The sequence below is a fragment of the Parastagonospora nodorum genome, assembly GCF_000146915.1.
Source record: "Parastagonospora nodorum SN15 chromosome Unknown scaffold_1, whole genome shotgun sequence".
Taxonomy (NCBI): domain Eukaryota; kingdom Fungi; phylum Ascomycota; class Dothideomycetes; order Pleosporales; family Phaeosphaeriaceae; genus Parastagonospora; species Parastagonospora nodorum.
The window spans coordinates 1,803,550-1,820,651 of NW_001884549.1; the positions used below are offsets into that span (position 1 = coordinate 1,803,550).

General features: G+C 53.8%; 7 protein-coding genes across 7 annotated transcripts; 2 read left to right on the plus strand and 5 right to left on the minus strand.

Moving 5' to 3' along the window:
* Positions 1 to 122: 122 nt before the first annotated feature.
* SNOG_00806 (hypothetical protein) lies at positions 123 to 860 on the minus strand (the record flags this gene model as incomplete). The annotated part of the gene is made up of 2 exons (XM_001791426.1): positions 123 to 596; positions 697 to 860. 2 exons carry the CDS (start codon positions 858 to 860, stop codon positions 320 to 322), a joined length of 441 nt encoding a protein of 146 aa, XP_001791478.1. The 3' UTR covers positions 123 to 319.
* Positions 861 to 2,048: 1,188 nt separating this feature from the next.
* SNOG_00807 (hypothetical protein) lies at positions 2,049 to 3,489 on the minus strand. The gene is made up of 3 exons (XM_001791427.1): positions 3,145 to 3,489; positions 2,603 to 3,093; positions 2,049 to 2,555 (listed from the first exon to the last, which is right to left on the minus strand). Exons 1-3 carry the CDS (start codon positions 3,361 to 3,363, stop codon positions 2,339 to 2,341), a joined length of 927 nt encoding a protein of 308 aa, XP_001791479.1. The 5' UTR covers positions 3,364 to 3,489; the 3' UTR covers positions 2,049 to 2,338.
* Positions 3,490 to 3,749: 260 nt separating this feature from the next.
* Positions 3,750 to 4,370, minus strand: SNOG_00808 (hypothetical protein; the record flags this gene model as incomplete). The annotated part of the gene is made up of 4 exons (XM_001791428.1): positions 3,750 to 3,999; positions 4,113 to 4,147; positions 4,239 to 4,276; positions 4,352 to 4,370. The coding sequence occupies 4 exons, from the start codon at positions 4,368 to 4,370 to the stop codon at positions 3,750 to 3,752; spliced, it is 342 nt and encodes a 113-aa protein (XP_001791480.1).
* A 2,628-nt stretch (positions 4,371 to 6,998) lies between these two features.
* SNOG_00809 (hypothetical protein) lies at positions 6,999 to 8,240 on the plus strand (the record flags this gene model as incomplete). Its single annotated transcript, XM_001791429.1, has 3 exons — positions 6,999 to 7,175; positions 7,245 to 8,148; positions 8,209 to 8,240. 3 exons carry the CDS (start codon positions 6,999 to 7,001, stop codon positions 8,238 to 8,240), a joined length of 1,113 nt encoding a protein of 370 aa, XP_001791481.1.
* A 751-nt stretch (positions 8,241 to 8,991) lies between these two features.
* SNOG_00810 (hypothetical protein) lies at positions 8,992 to 11,090 on the minus strand (the record flags this gene model as incomplete). Its single annotated transcript, XM_001791430.1, has 2 exons — positions 8,992 to 10,921; positions 10,951 to 11,090. 2 exons carry the CDS (start codon positions 11,088 to 11,090, stop codon positions 8,992 to 8,994), a joined length of 2,070 nt encoding a protein of 689 aa, XP_001791482.1.
* A 1,292-nt stretch (positions 11,091 to 12,382) lies between these two features.
* On the plus strand, positions 12,383 to 14,004 carry SNOG_00811 (hypothetical protein; the record flags this gene model as incomplete). Its single annotated transcript, XM_001791431.1, has 2 exons — positions 12,383 to 13,580; positions 13,979 to 14,004. The coding sequence occupies 2 exons, from the start codon at positions 12,383 to 12,385 to the stop codon at positions 14,002 to 14,004; spliced, it is 1,224 nt and encodes a 407-aa protein (XP_001791483.1).
* A 409-nt stretch (positions 14,005 to 14,413) lies between these two features.
* On the minus strand, positions 14,414 to 15,677 carry SNOG_00812 (hypothetical protein; the record flags this gene model as incomplete). The annotated part of the gene is made up of 3 exons (XM_001791432.1): position 14,414; positions 14,452 to 14,710; positions 14,762 to 15,677. Coding segments are annotated over 3 exons (1,176 nt in total).
* Positions 15,678 to 17,102: the final 1,425 nt, after the last annotated feature.

Here is a 17,102-nt window from a genome sequence, read left to right on the forward strand (position 1 = left end):
TCCAAGACTCTCGTGCTAGTTTTACGTGTGAAGCCCTGTCATGCCCTTCTTGACGTTGCTTTTCCAAGCTGCGGTTGTGCTGTCGAGCAAGAACGAGTCAGCAATCGCGATATTAACGACTTGGCCGAGCGTATGCTGCTTGTATGATTGTATGCCTACTCGAGTATACTATGCTACCATCTTATGCAACTTGCAGTACGACATGAAGCTTTACAGCATTCTCGCGCAAGCTTATCCGCGCCTCAAAAAACACGACAGATCAAAACGCCTTATCCCGATTGCCGAAGAAAGCCATTTGGAGTCTCTCATTTGTCCACACTTAAGCCTCCTTTACGGGGTTCTCGCCTTCCTGCAAAATGCCCTGCTTGACGAGCTCGTCTGGGCTCGGCCTGTGCTTCAGGCCCTTCTCGAGGCTGTCCGCGCGCATGTGAAGATCGAGCTCCCTCTGGTGTTGCTGGAGAGCAGGCGCGGCCGTCGAGTCGGGGAGGATGTTCCGCTGGATGAGGTCGTCACGTGCAGGGCGCTGGTTCAGGCCCTTGCGCAAATTGTCTGTCGCGCGCTGGCGCTCCAGCTCCAGCGCTTTGGCTTGCAGTGCTCTGTTGTTGGGGCTGTTAGCTGGGCAGGATCAACTGTGGGGAACAATGCGGGGAAGATGCATTGCTCAAGATTTGTACGAGTAGAGAGGTCAGAACATACGGAGCCGTGGTGGTATCCAGGAGAATGTGTCGGTTCTTGAGGTCCTGAGCTTCCGGTCGGTGCTGCAGGTGCTTCTCCAAGCTGTTGCGGCGCTCGTTGCTGCGGACGGGGGAGATGGGCGTCTCGTCGACGACCACGGCGCTGTTGTTGTCTTCAGAGGCCATGATGATTGCGTGTTAGCTTGTAAAGTGTTTGGGTGAGTTCGGGACTAATTGGCAATTGCACTGATCAAAAGGTACGTAGGCGGTGTACTTTATGGGAGCTTGCGGGTGAGCTGACGAGCCGGGCTTTGTACCTGTTGCGGGGCGGGCCCTGCATATGGCAACCTTCCAAGGAACCGCCCAAAGTCAGGTGCCATCACGTAACGTCTCACATGGCAACCATGCGCTGTCAATCACGGTTTCTGCTCGTGTATTTGACTCCAAGTTGGATGCTGTGAGTCGACTTGTTTCTGGAGCCCGGCGTCGGGGCCATCGTGCGAGAGGCTATGACGTGCAGGGTCTTTGCACGTGGAATGCTCATCTGCTTTCGTCTCATGCAGGTCCGACTAAAATCGACGTTTCGGATACACTCTCAACCACGACCCATGCTGTTCGATGCAATGCAAGCAAATGTTCATGTCTATAACTTAGGGCTGATATTTGCACATCCAATACAGGTACTTTCTAAAGCCCTCCACGTGATTCCTCAGCCACCTTCGCCGCCCAAATCTAAACCTTCCACGGTGTGACCGGAGGCGTCGCCGCCGCCATAACGTCAGACTTCTCGCTACACGCTGTGACGGTCGTAGTGGCTGTGCCAGGAACGTTCGTGACTGCGTGACAGGGCTACATTCCGACTCGTCAGCATCTCCCAAACTGTATTACACAGCCGCGTCGCAAATACTCACAAGCCCCAGACCTAGCACAAGTGTCTCCAAAGCACACCCATGGCAATCTGTATATGATGTCGCGGTCGCTGTATGCTGCAAGAAGGTACAATCTTGCACAAATGCGGGCTCCCGGAACACGGTGAGTGTGCATGTAGGTTGGGGAGTCATGGTTGGTGTGGGCGCGGAATTTAGCGGCGAGCATGCTCTGGTTGCAAGTTAGGAATGCTCTACCAGCACCGGATTCTAGCCAACATACGATCGAGTTGCCAGCGCAATCAGAATAGCTGTCGAGAAAGTAAACTGCATCGTGCCTTGTCGTAAAGTGTCTGGAAGAGTATGCTTCGAATGCGTTCTGTCAAACCTTCCACATCCGGCGCATATGTACTTATATTCCCAGCGGATCAACCGGGGGTGGTAGTAGTGTCTCACTTAATATCATCATCTTCACCGAAAGAATGTGTTCTTAATGAAGGTAGGGAAAGGGGTCCTGGTGATTACGAAAGAAACTCCATTAAACTCATTAGCCACGGAAATGACCGTGTCAGACTACGTGAGTGGCGTTCAGTCCTCGAATGTACATCGACCCTAACTCCATGTTTGAAGCATAAGCAGACGAAGCAAATGACTATCGAGACTGCGGCAATAGTGAGATCACTTTTTCCATCAATGCACCCCAGGCATCATCCTAGCGTCCGTCCAGGGATCACCCTTGCATTCCCCTCATTCCAGCGCAATTTATACCGGCGAGTGTAACGTATGCACTTGAACTGCTTACGCGCCGTCATCCTCACCGAGGCGGACGGCACCCTCGCTGTTGAGACCGTTGGACCAGAAGCCGTTGAGCTCAACGTCGCTCTCACGCAGCTTGGCGTGAGTGATCAGAAGCCAGGCACCAAAGACACCCTTGGCGAGAACGTCCAAGATAGCGTAGGCAATGACTTCACCGTCAACACCGATCTTGCGGGAACCGTCGGCAAGACCCCAGACACTATATACTATCAGCAGGGCAATGGTAGTAGAATACGGGGTACTTACATGGGGTAGGCGGTCCATAGGAGGAGGGTGTATCCACCAATGGCAACGAAGAACGAGCGAAGCTTAGGTCCCTTGCTGGTAGCGTTGGCGCCGCCGTTCAAGGCAAGGTGCCAGATGACAAAGATGTAGGCAATGCAGGCAATGGTGTACCAGCCCCACTTCTGGGGAGTACCCTCCTCGCCAAAGGCAGCGAACAGTCCAGTCAAGATCATGATCAAATCAGCGACAATGGCCATGATGATGTGTCCACCAGACATGCCAGCCAGGAGACCAAGGTCGAGGAGCAGGAGAGGAGTGGTGACGCTCCAGTCGACGTAGCGGGCCCAGAAGACCTGGCGGTGCACCTCAGTGAATGTGTCGGGGACATGGTCGTGCTGCTCGCGGACGATGATCTTCTGGACGGAAACACCGTGTCCGGTGGCCATGGCGAAGTAAGAGAGCGCCGCGAAGATGGTGATCATGGTGGTGATGGTGTGATAAAGGCGCTTGGACTGAATGACGTATTAGTATGGTTCGGTGCCAGTTCGTGGGCGACAACTTACGAGAGGAACCCTCCATGAGAGCGCAGTGAATCCAGCAGACGCGATGATCATGAGGACGAAGACAACCCAGAGGGTCTTCTGGCCAGATTCACCAATGAATTGGAGCTCTGGGGTCGTGGGAACGACCGAAGGAATGGGAGCCACATGGGTGGGCGAGGCCGTGGGGAGGGGAAGACCAGAAGTCTTCTTCAAGACCTCCTCGAATTGTTCGACGAGCATGCTGGCGGTAGTGATGGTTGATCTAGGAACTGAATTGATTCGAGTCCTGTGGATTGGAAGAGTTGAGAGAAGAGGCTGGAGGCCGCGGGTTATAAAGAGCGGAGCTGCTAGGCAACTGTTTCATGCACGTAATGGGGCGTGTGCGGTCAGCTGTGCACAGCTTGCGGCAGGAGCTATACAAAGCTGGAAGTCACGACGTCATTGGAGCTGCGTCCCCTCACGGCATGCACGGGCGCCAGCGCTTTATTGGCTAGAACGCATCATCGTCGAGCTGTGAACCCTGCCCAAGCGCGCCAGCTTGAGAGCTCGTAAGCTTGTAGCAGTACAGAACATTGCCAATTCATCGCAATACCGTTCAATGCACGAATACGACACTGCTGTTTGCTTCAATTGCTGCCGTTGATGTCGCTGGGCGGACGGCCAGACGCACGAGCGTTTCGCGTTGGCGCTTGTTGTGATGCGATTTTCAGAAATGGCATGACATCGACGATGTACCCCACATTTGTCTCCTCAGCGATCGGGAGCATCATCACGTGATATCTTCGCGGCGCGTCCAGGCTCAGCCTCGCAAACCTGTTTTCAGTCACGCCAGCGCTATCGACTTTCCATTTTTCAGCCTCGTCAACACAATCCGCCCTGTCAAAGAATAGAGTTTTGACTTGTGACGATTGATTATCCTCGTTAGTGCGATGCTTCTCACAAATCGAATATAATGCAACGCTGGCCATCGAAACCCCTCAGCCGCGTACCTCTTGGCAAACCTTCGATGGCAAGAACTGCCGACCTATGGGACGATCAAGCAAAATGCGGAGTACATATAGATCAGCATCTCCCTTGCTTGTTGTCCACATGTTACCGCCTTTGGCCTCACATACAGCCGGCGCGAGCCGAACGCTGGCGTTGATTCGACTTGCTGCACAGTATACTCCGTGGAAACACCGACAAGTACCTCTTAGGCCAAGGGTGTTCACGGGGTACAATCACGTACTGCTGACATGAGGTGACATGGCTATAGAACTCCACGATTGCAGTGCTGAGTCTACGACGATCCTGTCAAAGTACCTCCGACGATCGCCGTACACAACCTCAAGATGCCAAGGTCGAGTGCGCGGCTTCGGTAACTCAGGCTGTTGGTGCAATCTGATACATCGACACCCCGCATCACTTCTCGCCTTGGAACTACAAGGTAAATCATGCGCTGTATGTGAGTACCCTGCCGGACGTTTTGCTCATTGAAGAAGATGAAACGCAGTTTCGTCCTATATTACACAGACAACTCGAATAGTAGCGAGATCAGACGACTTTCTCCATGTCAGTAGTACGTTTTACCACGCAAGCATGTTGTGCCTCCACCTCCACCACCTCTGCATTCAGGAACACCCAGCGCATTCACAACTATGCCATTGTCAATTCTTACATTCTTTCACAACAATCTCATCACGGTGGCTATGCCCAGTCATATTCCCTGATCTTGCAGTATCGTAGACGCTCAACCTCCACGGCAGATGAACATCCTCCCAGGGCCATCTTAGTGTGTTGCCCCAGGCACGTGACCAGGCACGCAAGAACGATGCATCACCCCGTGGGATATGTGAAGGTATCCGTCCAGGGTCGCGTTATTATCGGTGCCTTCTGGTCGAGCCTCAGGTCGGGAAGCGTCTTCGGTGGAGCTATCAGAATATTGAGCCCATCGCACTCCACACTCCGCACTCCGCACGCCACACTCCGAGAAGAATTGCTCGCTAGAGAAGTCCGCGACCGAGGTTCAAAGTTGATGCAGATGAGATCAAGTGAGGCGACCGTCTAATTTGAAACAAAGGGCCTCACACAAGCGTAAACTCACCCTTTATCAGCCTTCCCATTCTGCCGAATTACGCCCGAGGACCACCAGGGTAATCGCAGTTCGCGGTCAATCCAGGCCCATGCACTCAAAGCTGGGCAAAGATTTGGCGGACTTGGGCCCCGTAGCTCTGTAATAGGTCGAATAACATGCCTAGTGATTGGCCAATGAGCAGAAGGCTTCTTGTTGGGTCCAAATCACTAAGGACTCTGGAATCAGACGTGCACGTAATCAACGAGGAGCCAGGCCATTGACGAGGAGCTAGGCTATTGACGAGGAGACTTGCTTCAACGAGAAGATATGTTTTCAACAGCCTAGTAATTAGCTAATAAGCAGAAGGCTTCTTGTTAGGCTAAATCACTAAGGACTCTAGAGTAATAGGGAATCAGACGTGCACGTGATCAACGAGGAGCTAGGCCATTAACGAGGACCTAGGCCATTAACGAGACTTGCTTTAACGAGGAGATATGTTTTCAACGGGCTAGGGGCTTCAGCGGGCTAGGGGCTTTAACGGGCTAGGGGCTGTAAATAGATCCTCATAACTCCTCACGTGACGCGCTTAGGCCATCTTATTGATAGCGAGGAACATCAAAACCACGGGCACGGACGAAAAACGTCGTCTTTGCACGGCGACGGCGAGGGCTACAGAGGATATTTTTCCTCCGGAGTTGGATATTCTAGTAGGGGCGAATTAGACGGTCCCTTCGGGATAGCTACTGGCCCTTCGGGACCGCTGCGCGGTGAGACCGATATTCTAAACTATAGATTAGATATCCAACCCATCACAAAGCGGAAATGCTGAGGCTGAATGAAGTGCAATTCGCACCTCGTTGGACAGGTAGGCTAGAGCGAGTATCCACAAAAGTTGACCAACTGTACCTTCTTCAACTATGAGCGGCTCTGCGGCTCGGCAACGTTCTCAAAAGAGACCACGACTGCACACACGAGGCAATCTCTCCGAGCTAAGTATCCCGCGTTGACATGCTCGGCGAGATGGTCTATGGACCACACTTTTGCTAGGCCCAAACCAGGTCATTCACCACGATACTTTACGTACTGTCGGGCGCAGGTCTTACATTAGGTATTTACTTTTGCAGACGGTGCAGTCCGACTCTGCTCGAGCATCATGCCTTGAGTGTCATGTGGGAGTCTATATACTACGGCTGATTAAGCGACCGTTTCCACACCGCTGATTCGCCGGGAGCGACTTCCTCTCGCCCAATGCGACAACCGCAACCGTCACAGTCGCCCATCACCAGCACCGTTTGCTCACCGACTTCAGTCTGCATCGCTCCTGGCAGCACATGGCGACCCCCAAACAGCGTCCGGAGCCTATCTCCACGCCAGCCCACTCGGTCGATTGCATGACGAGAAATACGCCTAGCGCCGACATCAAGGTGCTCGAATTGGCGTTTTTTCACGCGGACTGTCAGTTGAGCAGTCAAAGCAGGGCCCAAGCCTGCACAAGCAACTCAAGCATCTTCCCACGCGTCCATCACGGTGCTTTTTCCTGATTTCTGCTGTTATATATTGCGGCTTATAAGCTTTCATCGACGAGCAGAACCACTTGGCTGGATTTCCTGCGTCTCGGCACTTCTGCACATCTACCACGGTTCTGGTTGCGCTACCTTAGACGAGCCTGGTTACCGCTCACGATAGTCTACCGCGGTACTTCACGGGACCCCTCTTCAATAGAAGAGTAGCCGATAGGCTGAGACTTGAAGACAATATCTTTCGCATACTTCGTCTTCGTCCACAGTACACACATCACACATCACACGTCACACTTACAACCATGGAGGCTGCTATGGAGGTAGCACGACTTGTGCTGCGTCAAGACGACGGTTCTGCTACTGAAGAAGCGCCTGCGCCAGCTTGTGAAACCCAGAACTCATACGACGGTCGTATGGGTGTCCGCATCTCCGCCATCTTCGTCATCATGGCTGGATCTCTCTTCGGTAAGCAATATCCCGTGCGCCATCGTAACAGTGCGAATTTGTATTGACAATGACCAGGTGCCCTCTTCCCGACCTTTGCAAAGCGAAGCGACTCCAAACTGGTACCATCGTGGGTATTTTTTGGTGCCAAGTACTTTGGATCTGGTGTCATTATCGCCACAGCTTTCATTCATCTTCTCGCGCCTGCAAATGAGGCACTGGGCGCCGAATGCCTTACCGGAGTCATCAAGAAGTACCCATGGCCCGAAGGCATCGCCCTCATGACCATCTTCGCCATGTTCTTCCTCGAGCTCATGGTAATGCGCTATGGCGACTTTGGAGGTGACCATGACCACTCGCATGGTGCTAGCCATAGCCACAGCGACGAAATGAGCATGGAAGAGCGTAAGAGGACCCCTGAAGACGTCGAGGGCCACGCTGCCGACCCCAACCTCCGCGGTGAAGACCACCTCGGCCATCAGCGCGATCACGTCGCCAACGAACAGATCGGCAGCGACTGGCAGGTTCAGCAGATTATTCCGGAGACGTACGCGGCGCAACTCACTGCCGTCTTCATCCTCGAATTCGGTGTCATCTTCCACTCCATCTTCATCGGTCTGACGCTTGCCGTCTCGGGCGAGGAATTCATCACGCTCTACATCGTCCTCGTGTTCCACCAGACATTCGAAGGTCTCGGTCTGGGCGCTCGTCTGGCAGAGGTACCTTGGCCAAAGTCTAAGCGATGGACGCCATATCTGCTTGGTCTGGGCTACGGCTTGTCGACGCCGATTGCCATCGCCATCGGTCTCGGTGTGCGCCAGAGCTTTTCGCCTGAAGGCCGCACGAACTTGCTGGTCAATGGTATTTTTGATTCCATCTCCGCTGGCATCCTCATCTACACGGGCTTGGTTGAGTTGATGGCGCACGAGTTCATGTTCAGCCCGTATATGCAGAAGGGTCCGGTCAGCAAGACGATTAATGCGTTTACGCTGATGACGCTTGGTGCTGGTGAGTTTTTTTATTACCCTTCCTTGTAATAATGGTATGTGCCTTGCTAACGAAATCTAGGCCTGATGGCACTTCTTGGATACTGGGCTTAGAGGCTTTGCCGATCTCGGTCTGATCTTCATTCCTGCGATACGGGCAGGCGTCTGGGTAGATTTCGTGTACATCCATCTTTCTGATACCCGTAGATATTTCGTCACTTTCACACATAGTAATAGACATGACATACATCGTTGCTTTCACGAAACATACTCTTCATCAAGATCATATGCAGTGAGGATCTAGTTTGATCGTTGGCTTGCTCAAACGTAATGTGATATTCGATATTTCGGCTATTCTCGATTGGAAAAAACACGGGGGTATCATTAAACTACACACATACAAGTACAACGGGAACCGCCCAAACATGGCTTGCTGTTAGTCAGCAAAAAAATCTCATCCAAGATGCGAAAGAAGACTAGCTAGCTAGTAGACGACACGCAAGCCCTGGCGTCGCCGTGACAATGTGACCGACGGAGATCGAAGCATCTCAGATCCGATTCGATACAGGTAAGCGAGCAACAGAAGTAGCCGAAAAGAGGGCGGCCCGTGAGATCAGACATTACTGATTGGTGGTAGATGAAATAAGCGAGAGGATGCATCGGCCGTAGCAAAAGACAAAAAAGGAAACGGTCGTTAGTTGACGTTGGAATCGCATCCAACGTATATTCCGTAACGCCGGTTCGTTTATGCAAATGCCCACCTCCGAGCAGAATAATTGTAAACGCCAGATCGCACAATCAAGGAAAATCGCGGGGGTATGTAGATTTGGTATCAACAAAGGAAATAAAATGGCGAATGCAGATGTTATGAAAGGGCCTCGATGGAGGCTTGAAGGCGCTGTATGCGCTCTTCGAATGGGGAGCCGAGAGAGGCTGTTGAGCCAGGTATGGGTGGAGCGAGGGCGTCTAAACCGTCAATGTCCACGCCGCTGTCGCGGTCGACGATGCGCTCCATTGCGCCTGCGAAGAAGGGCGAGTCGAGTGCTTCAAGGCCGTCGATGGAGCGGTGGAGCGGGCTCCAAGGGCTGAGAAGACCCTTAGATTCCTCTGCTTGCGTGTTGTCGTCTTCGTCGTCGTCTTCGGCGATGAGCACGCGGCCACCGATTTTGACGTCGCTGGGCCGGACCTGGTATTCTAGTGCTTTTTGGCCGTCTTTGATGAGCTGCTCTGTCCAGTTCATGCACCGCTTCAGACTCTGGTTCATCTTCTGGCTGTCGAGGAGTAGATCCCGGTGTTTCGACAGGTCGAGCTGTAGACGTTTCTCGTCCTTGAAGCGGTGGGCCTCGTCTCGCTCTAGCTGAGCTGATGGACTTAATTGGCTTTCGTCAAAAGAATCCTCACTGCTTTCGGGCTCTTCCTCCTCAGGTTCTTCCAGCTGGTCTCCTTCGTCTTCTTCTGACATGTCGGATAGGTCACCAACATGACTAGCACTATGCAGGGGCGAGCTTTCCAGAGCTGCGCCAGCTGTATCGACGGAGAAGCGGCCAGCTCTGCTCATGCGGCGGAACCTCCTAATCTCAGCCTTTTGCTTACGGACCTCTTTTTCGAGTGAGCGGTTGATCGCGAGCAATGAAGAGTTGCTGATCTCAAGATCCAGTACTTTCCGTTCGCGACGCGCATTCGCAGCGAGCTCGTTCATTGCTTCCAGTGCGCTCTGAGTGCCGTCTCGCTTAGTCGGGCTTGTTGAGGTTGGAGATGGAAGTCCAGAGAACGAGGCTAATGGCGGAGATGGCATGGACGCCATGCTGTCAGCGACAGACGCTATACTCACGACCCGCCTCTCGGTATTCAGTGGACTGGGTGCGTGGCCTGCAGGATCGGTGGACGGTGCATGCTTCGGATCCGTCACGGAGTCGATGGAAGACAAGCTAGCACTCTTGCCGTGACTTCCCCTCATGGCGTAGGATGCGGCACTGGAACGTCTGCTGGGGCGGTCTGGCACGTCGGGAGTTGGCGGCCCAGAGAGGATGGACATTGCAGAATTGCGCGAAACTATTGATGGTCGCATCACCTGGGATGCACCCTTTCGATAGGATAGATGCGCCCACTCCTTGGTAGGTGACGGCGATCGAGCTTGGCCAGGGGGAGGGGGTGGGTTCAGGTGGTGCAACGGCTCTGGCGACGTAGACATGGGCGATGGAGTGAGGTTTGGTGGGTTGCTCCTCACCTCGGAGACAGTGTCAGCATGAAAGAACTTGCTTCCCGAGTGCGATCTACCCGCTGATGACAAGGGCGGAGACGCCATATCTGGTCTCCGCGGAGGTCCATCCTGCTTGCCATTGGCATAGAAGAAGACGGGTGCTTTTTTCTGTGGCGGCTGCTGCTGCTGCTGTTCTTGAGGTCTAACATCGCTGGCATGGAAGAAGAGAGAGGAAGTTGGTTTCGCCGAGCCTACATCTGGTGTTGAATTGTGGATGTTGGACAAGGGCGGCCGTGAAGGCGGTGCGAACTGGGGACCGCCTGGTCCTGGGGTGCTGCGTGGGCGGACGGCACCCTGGGCACCTTTGTTGCCAGCAACCCCGAGTGCACTGTAGCCAGTGCCTGGCTCTTTCTGGTGGAAGTCTATGGTGGAAGCCGGTCGCGAAGACGAGGGCGTATTGATGGGCGTGCCACTAGGCGAAGACAGTGTGCTCTCCACGCCGACGCGGGACTTTCTGGACGAGGACCGGGGAGTGACATTGCTGTTGAGGAAAGCCTTCACGGGCGTGACGTCCTCGTGCACCGTGTTGGCAACCCTTGGCGTTGTTGCATTGCTATTCCGTACGGTGCGGGTCGACTGCGTGCTGTTTGCAGTCGCTTGGGAATAGGTGCAGCAGCAAGGCGAGGCGTTAGCGGCGTCTTCGCGGTCCGGTTGCTCGCGAGCTTCGGCTTGAGGTTGTTCTGGGGAGTGCGGTCGATGGGCATCATCCACGCTTAGTCCAGCTCTGTTGTTGGGGTGCTTCGAGGTGTGCAGTGGGGTATCATGGGCCTCGCGGGGTGGCAGTTGGGCGGTTGCTGGGCGGGGCCGGTGTTGACAGGAGTTGTTGATGTTGGGTGACTAGTTCTGAACTTTCTGCGGCCAAAACAATTAATCCGTGGTTGCAGCGCCCCACGGTTACAATGGCGGCGGTGCTGGGAGGTGTAGGAGTGGCGGCGCGTCCATATCCGGGCAATGGGCAGTGGGCAATGGGCAATGGGCAATGGGCAATGGGCAATTAGAGAAGGCGGTGTGAATGTAGGCGTCTGATCTGGTGCGGGATCGCGGTCGTCGTGGCAGTGGCTAGTGAACAGGGTCGTCGGCTAACTAGGCTCGAATCGAGGCTGGCGGCCAGGCGCGTCATTACATTCGGGTGAGCCTCATATCGCGTCGCCGGCCCCAATTTCCATGCCCTCCGCCTCCGGCATGGACCCGCCCAAACCATGAGCAATGAGCCCGAACGCCTCTACCCACGTCGCCCTCACGTGCAGCCACGAGGCGCCCGCCCTCAGCATGTCCCTGCCGCGTCTGCCGCCTCGAGCATCGCCGGCACCAACACCAAACGAGGCCCTGAACCAAGGCGCACGTGAGCATGCCGCCCGGCCTGAGCCTTCGCGAACCGCCTCCAACGAGCACGACTCCCTCAAATACCACCTGCTCGGGCCCTCGCTCACCAAAGCTGGCCAGGACTCGGTAGACCAGCAGAAGGTGTCTGAAGTCATATACAATGCTTCCAAGGGCTCCAAGTTCTTCAACAATGAGGAGGCCAAGGACAAGAACCTCACCGAGAAAATCAGTCGCATCCTGGCCAAACGGAGTCAGCTTGAGAGGCTCGACTTGACTTCGGATCTTCGCCGGGCGGACGAGCTCATAGCTGAACTGGAACTGAGCCGAGACTTGAGTCAGGTGGTGGTGCACATCGACTGTGATGCCTTCTATGCGGCAGTGGAAGAGCTGGACCGCCCAGAGCTGAAGGAGGTGCCCATGGCTGTTGGCAAAGGCGTGCTGACGACCTGCAACTACCATGCCAGGCGCTTTGGATGCCGATCAGGCATGGGCCGGCTTCGTCGCCATGAAGCTCTGCCCGCAGGCCTGATTTGTGTGCCCATGAAACTTCGCAAAGTACATGGCCAAGGCAGAAGAGATACGCGAGGTCCTCGCCCGCTACGATCCAGGGTTCGAGAGCGCTAGTTGCGACGAAGCCTACCTGAACCTCACGACGTACTGTGAGGAGCACCATATGACACCCGAGGAGGCAGTCAGCCAGTTGCGAGCAGACGTGCACGAGAGAGCTAAGATCACTGTGTCAGCCGGCATTGCTGCGAATGCGAAACTTGCAAAGATTTGCTCCAATAAGAACAAGCCCAACGGACAGTTTTTCCTTCCGAGCGACCGACAGACCATCATGGAGTTCATGAAAACGATGCCTACACGCAAAGTGAACGGCATCGGTCGCGTCTTCGAGCGCGAGCTGGACGCAATTGGCGTCAAGACATGTGGAGACATATACGCGCATCGAGCCTATCTGCCAAAGCTATTCGGCCAGAAAGCCTTCCAATTTCTGATGCAGTGCTACTTGGGCCTAGGACGTACCAAGATCCAGCGCGCTGAGGACTACGAGCGCAAGAGCGTCGGTACGGAGACCACGTTCAAAGAGATGCAGTCTCCTGATGCTTTGCGCGACAAGCTTCGTTACATCGCAGAAGAGCTGGAGGGCGACCTGAAGCGTACAGAGTATAAGGGGAGAACATTGTGCATCAAGATCAAGCTGCACACCTACGAGGTCCATACCCGACAGATGACACCGCCATTCGCTGTCCACCGTGCAGATGACTTGTACAAGTATGGCCTCCCCATGCTGGAGAAACTCATGAAGGAAATACCGAACATGAGATTGCGACTAATGGGCTTACGCGCCACTCATCTCGTCACAACGAAGAAACCTGGCATCGACTTCTTCGGCCGCGTCAAACCTCCCGGTACCACAACCAAGCCACCCAAGACAACCGACGAAGGCGATTGGGAGACCTGGCCAGAAGAGGAGTTTGAAGAGGCAGCGCGACGGGAACGTAACGACGAGATGAATGAGCTAGAAAAGCTGTCGCAAGAGCAGGATGTTCAGCAAGACCAGCGCACTTCACCCTCGAATGGAAATGACGCCCCAGATCCGCCTACCGAAGAGCAGTGGACATGTCCAATCTGCTCTCTCCCACAATCACCAGATGACGCTACTTTCAACGCACATATTGACTTTTGTCTGTCCAAGCAGACTATCAAAGAGGCTGTCAAGTCTACTGCCCCGCCTGCGCCTAAGCTCGAAAAACAGGTCAGCGTGTCGAAAACTGCGCAGAAAAAGGGCAAGCGCGGGCGTCCGAAGAATGAACAGGTAGCGTCGGAGCAGCAGGCGAGGGAGAAAAGAAGAGCCTTCTTCTCGCTTGGTGGGTCGTAAATGTGAATGAGAGACTTGACGATGATAGATGATACCCCTTTGTAATGAAAGCAATACACATTAATCCTTGGCAGATTTTCCCCAAGATGATCCTAACCTACATCCCATTTTCCACCATAACCAGCTTTTACAAAATACCCATTCCATCCCATACCCTAACCCCCGCCCTCAAAACACACACCTGATTCCAACCCCATCACCACCCACCCCTCTCATACATCCTCCTCGGACTCCTTCTATCCCTCTCCCTGCCATCCCCCTGCTCCCCCAAATCCAAATCCAAATCCAAAAACGCATTCCCCCCCGCCCCACACACACTCCCACTAACACTATACCCAATCCCGCTCTCCCTATTCCCCCCTCCTCCTCCACCCGCATCGCGCTCAGTATATCCCGGCGGCACCGGCCACTGAACCTCCTCGGGGCTAAACGGGTACCCGTCGAGATCAGTATTCATTGTCGACCGCGGCATAGCGCGGATGGAAAAGTCGTAGTCGTTGTGGTCATGGTGGCGGGGTTGAGGCAGGGAGTCGAGGCGCGGCTTATAGTGGGAGAAGTCTGCCTGGATAGATTTTTCCGTGTCGCGGTGGCGCGGGGAGGAGAGGGCGAGTTTTTCGTCGAGGCTGTGGTGTAGGAGGGTTGCGCCGTCGAGCGCGGTATTCAGAGTGAGTGGGGGAGGAGGAGAAGAATACTCTCTTTCTCTCTGTCTTTCTCGTTCTCGTCGTCGTTCTCGCGAGCGATGGCGCGCGCTGTCGTACTGTCTTGGATCAACATCCGGAGCGACGGGTGCTTGTGGTGTGGCTTCGAGTTCCACGGGCGCGGTCTGCGTGGGCGCGGGATCCCAGCTGCGTTGCCAGCACCAGGAGCGCTTCTGGCTGGCTTCGAGGTATTCGGTCTGGCCGTTTGTGACCCATTCGGGGCAGCGCTTGAGATCGGTGCAGAGCAGGTATTTAACGCCGTCGGTGTGTTTGAGGCCTTGGACGTCGACGGAAATGGTGGAGAGGACTTGGAGGATGCCATAGAGGAGAATCCAGCGGCCTAGACGAGCTTCGCGGGGTGTGATGTTCTTGAGGTCGGTGGTCATTTCGAATTGCTCGAATTTGTCGATGAGCGTCGATCCTATCATTCTTGTGAGTACATGTTCTTGGATTTGAGAGATGTTTGACTTACCGTGGAAGTTCACATCCAGTTTCTCAATATTCGTGGCATCGCTAAAGAGTATCGATAGCTGTAAATGCGCCTTTGCATCCTTCGTGACGTCCTTGCTCTTGTCTTTCTTCAGGCTCGAGAACAGGCTTTTCTTCTCTTTCTCTCTAGTCGTTTTTGGTATTTCCCTAGGAAGTAAAGGGTAAGGATGCGGTATATGCGCGAAGCTGAATTTCGCATCAAAGCGGACGAGCAGATCAGTAATGTTCAACTCCGGTACGTCGGCTTTGAAACTTTCGTCCCTCCGGTGAGCCATCTCCCATTTGCGGCTCGCTCGTTCCTCACGCGGATTCCAAACCACGTCCCTGTTCACCAGATAGTCGTATAGGGAGCCGAAATCTTCCTGCAACGCGAGAGCGATCTTGCGATTTAACCACGTCTGGTCCCGAGCTGGCGGCCAGTTGCCGTAGTTGCGCGAATAGTGGTTGATGAGGAACGATCGGAAGGTCTGGTAACTGTGGTAGACAGAGCTGTTCGCGACCTTGGACGTATCTTCCCAGAGGTCGCTGAAGTCGAATGCCGCCAATTTCTCTTCAGCCTCCATTTTGCGCAGTTGAAGTGTCTTCGCTGCGATGCCAAGATTGCGCCGTGTCACAATAGAAAGACGCTTGAACTCTGGCACGTCTTCTAACTCTGGTATCATTACTCCAGCAAGATGCACAAAGCTCTCAAGATATCCCTGTCGCCACTTCACTTGTTCTTGCTCGGACCAGGTGAGCAGACACATGGCACTCTTGATGCTAGTTCGCACATCGTCAATTCCATGTTGCCCAAGGTAGTTTGTGATCATCTGAATGCTTCGATCACGAGCCGACACCCTGGACTGGTTGTCGTCAAATTTGTACATGTCTTCAATCTGCGGCTGAAGGGTATTCAACATGTCGAAAAGATCTGCACCAACAATGGGTTTCCCATGTAACATTGCGAGGAAATTTCTGATAGCTACGTGGTGTAGTCTTTGACCTTGCGCGGTCTTGATGTGGTCGGGCGCTGTGAACCATAGCTTGTGGGTGGGTTGATCCTCAGTAAGCCTACGAAACGTTGCATCTGAATTCGACCGCTGAGCACGCCCATTCTCAGACAAGGTGTCCAGCCTGGATCCAGCTCTGGTCGATATGCCATCGTGTAATTGATCGATGTCGAACGGAGGGGGTGACCGCCCTCCTGGCGAGGTGGGTCCGAGCATTCGCCTGCTAGATTGATCATGGTGTTGGGGGTAATCTCTGGGTGACATCGAAGACTCTGACATAGACGGTAGCGCCCAACCATCATCGCTGTCATCTATGCGAAAATAATGCAGTGTTTCCTTCAACCAAGTGGACCCTGAGTTTTCAAGGACATCTAGCCTGGCACGGATGGACGGCAAGGGGCGCTCGTGGTCCATTTGCTCTTCTTTGAAATATATGAGTACACTACCGGTGCTCATGTCTTCGTCCTAATTCTCGAATGAGCTCTGGTTCTAGAAGAACGTATCTAGAACTTACAAATTCGAATCCGCCATATGGGCGCATTGCATCCCTGCTTCCCTTCCAAATCTTGAAGTTCAACCACGATTTCTGGTCTCCAGAGGGATGTGACGACGAAGAATCGGCGCGAAAAGCAGGAGGTACGGGCGATGGGGCAACTGTTCTCTTGATTGGAACTCCGCCACCTCTTCCCCGCGGAGCCTGGGTCTCCTTCCCTTTAGCATCATATAACTTTTTCTCTTTACCTTGGACAGAGATATCAGACACAGAGGCCGATCCACCTCCTGATGACTGCGCAGGTCGTGTCTCCGAACAATTGCTGGAGTGCAATGTAGCCAGTCGTGGTCGGTTGTTGCTTTCATTGGTACCGCTGCTCCGCGAGGTCGCACGACTAGAGGATGTGAGGGTCCGAGTCATACCTCTTCTAGGGTTCTCGACGTTGGGTGTTGTGCGCCAGTCGGCAAAGCCATCGAGGGGCTCATGAATGGCTGTGACTACTTTTTTCTTTCCATCTTTTTTCTCCTTCTTCTCGATGTCTTTGGTCTGTACTTTCCGACTCCGAGCTCCTCTTGCCGACATTGTAGATCAAGCAATTGAAGATCAATTCCTTTTTAAGTTTTACCTCGATTTCTAGCGCCTGGGTATACGGAAGATAAGGCGTGGCAGAGACGTTGAAGGACGAATCTTTGAATGAAGATATGTGCCGTGAACCCAGAAGACGACCAAAGCCTCAAGAATGCCCTGCGCGTGATTTTGAGTTTAAAATTGTCAGGTCACTCTTATCGCCGCGGCTGAAAAATTGTGGAACGGTGGTTCATAAAAGCATTCGGAGCGTGCAG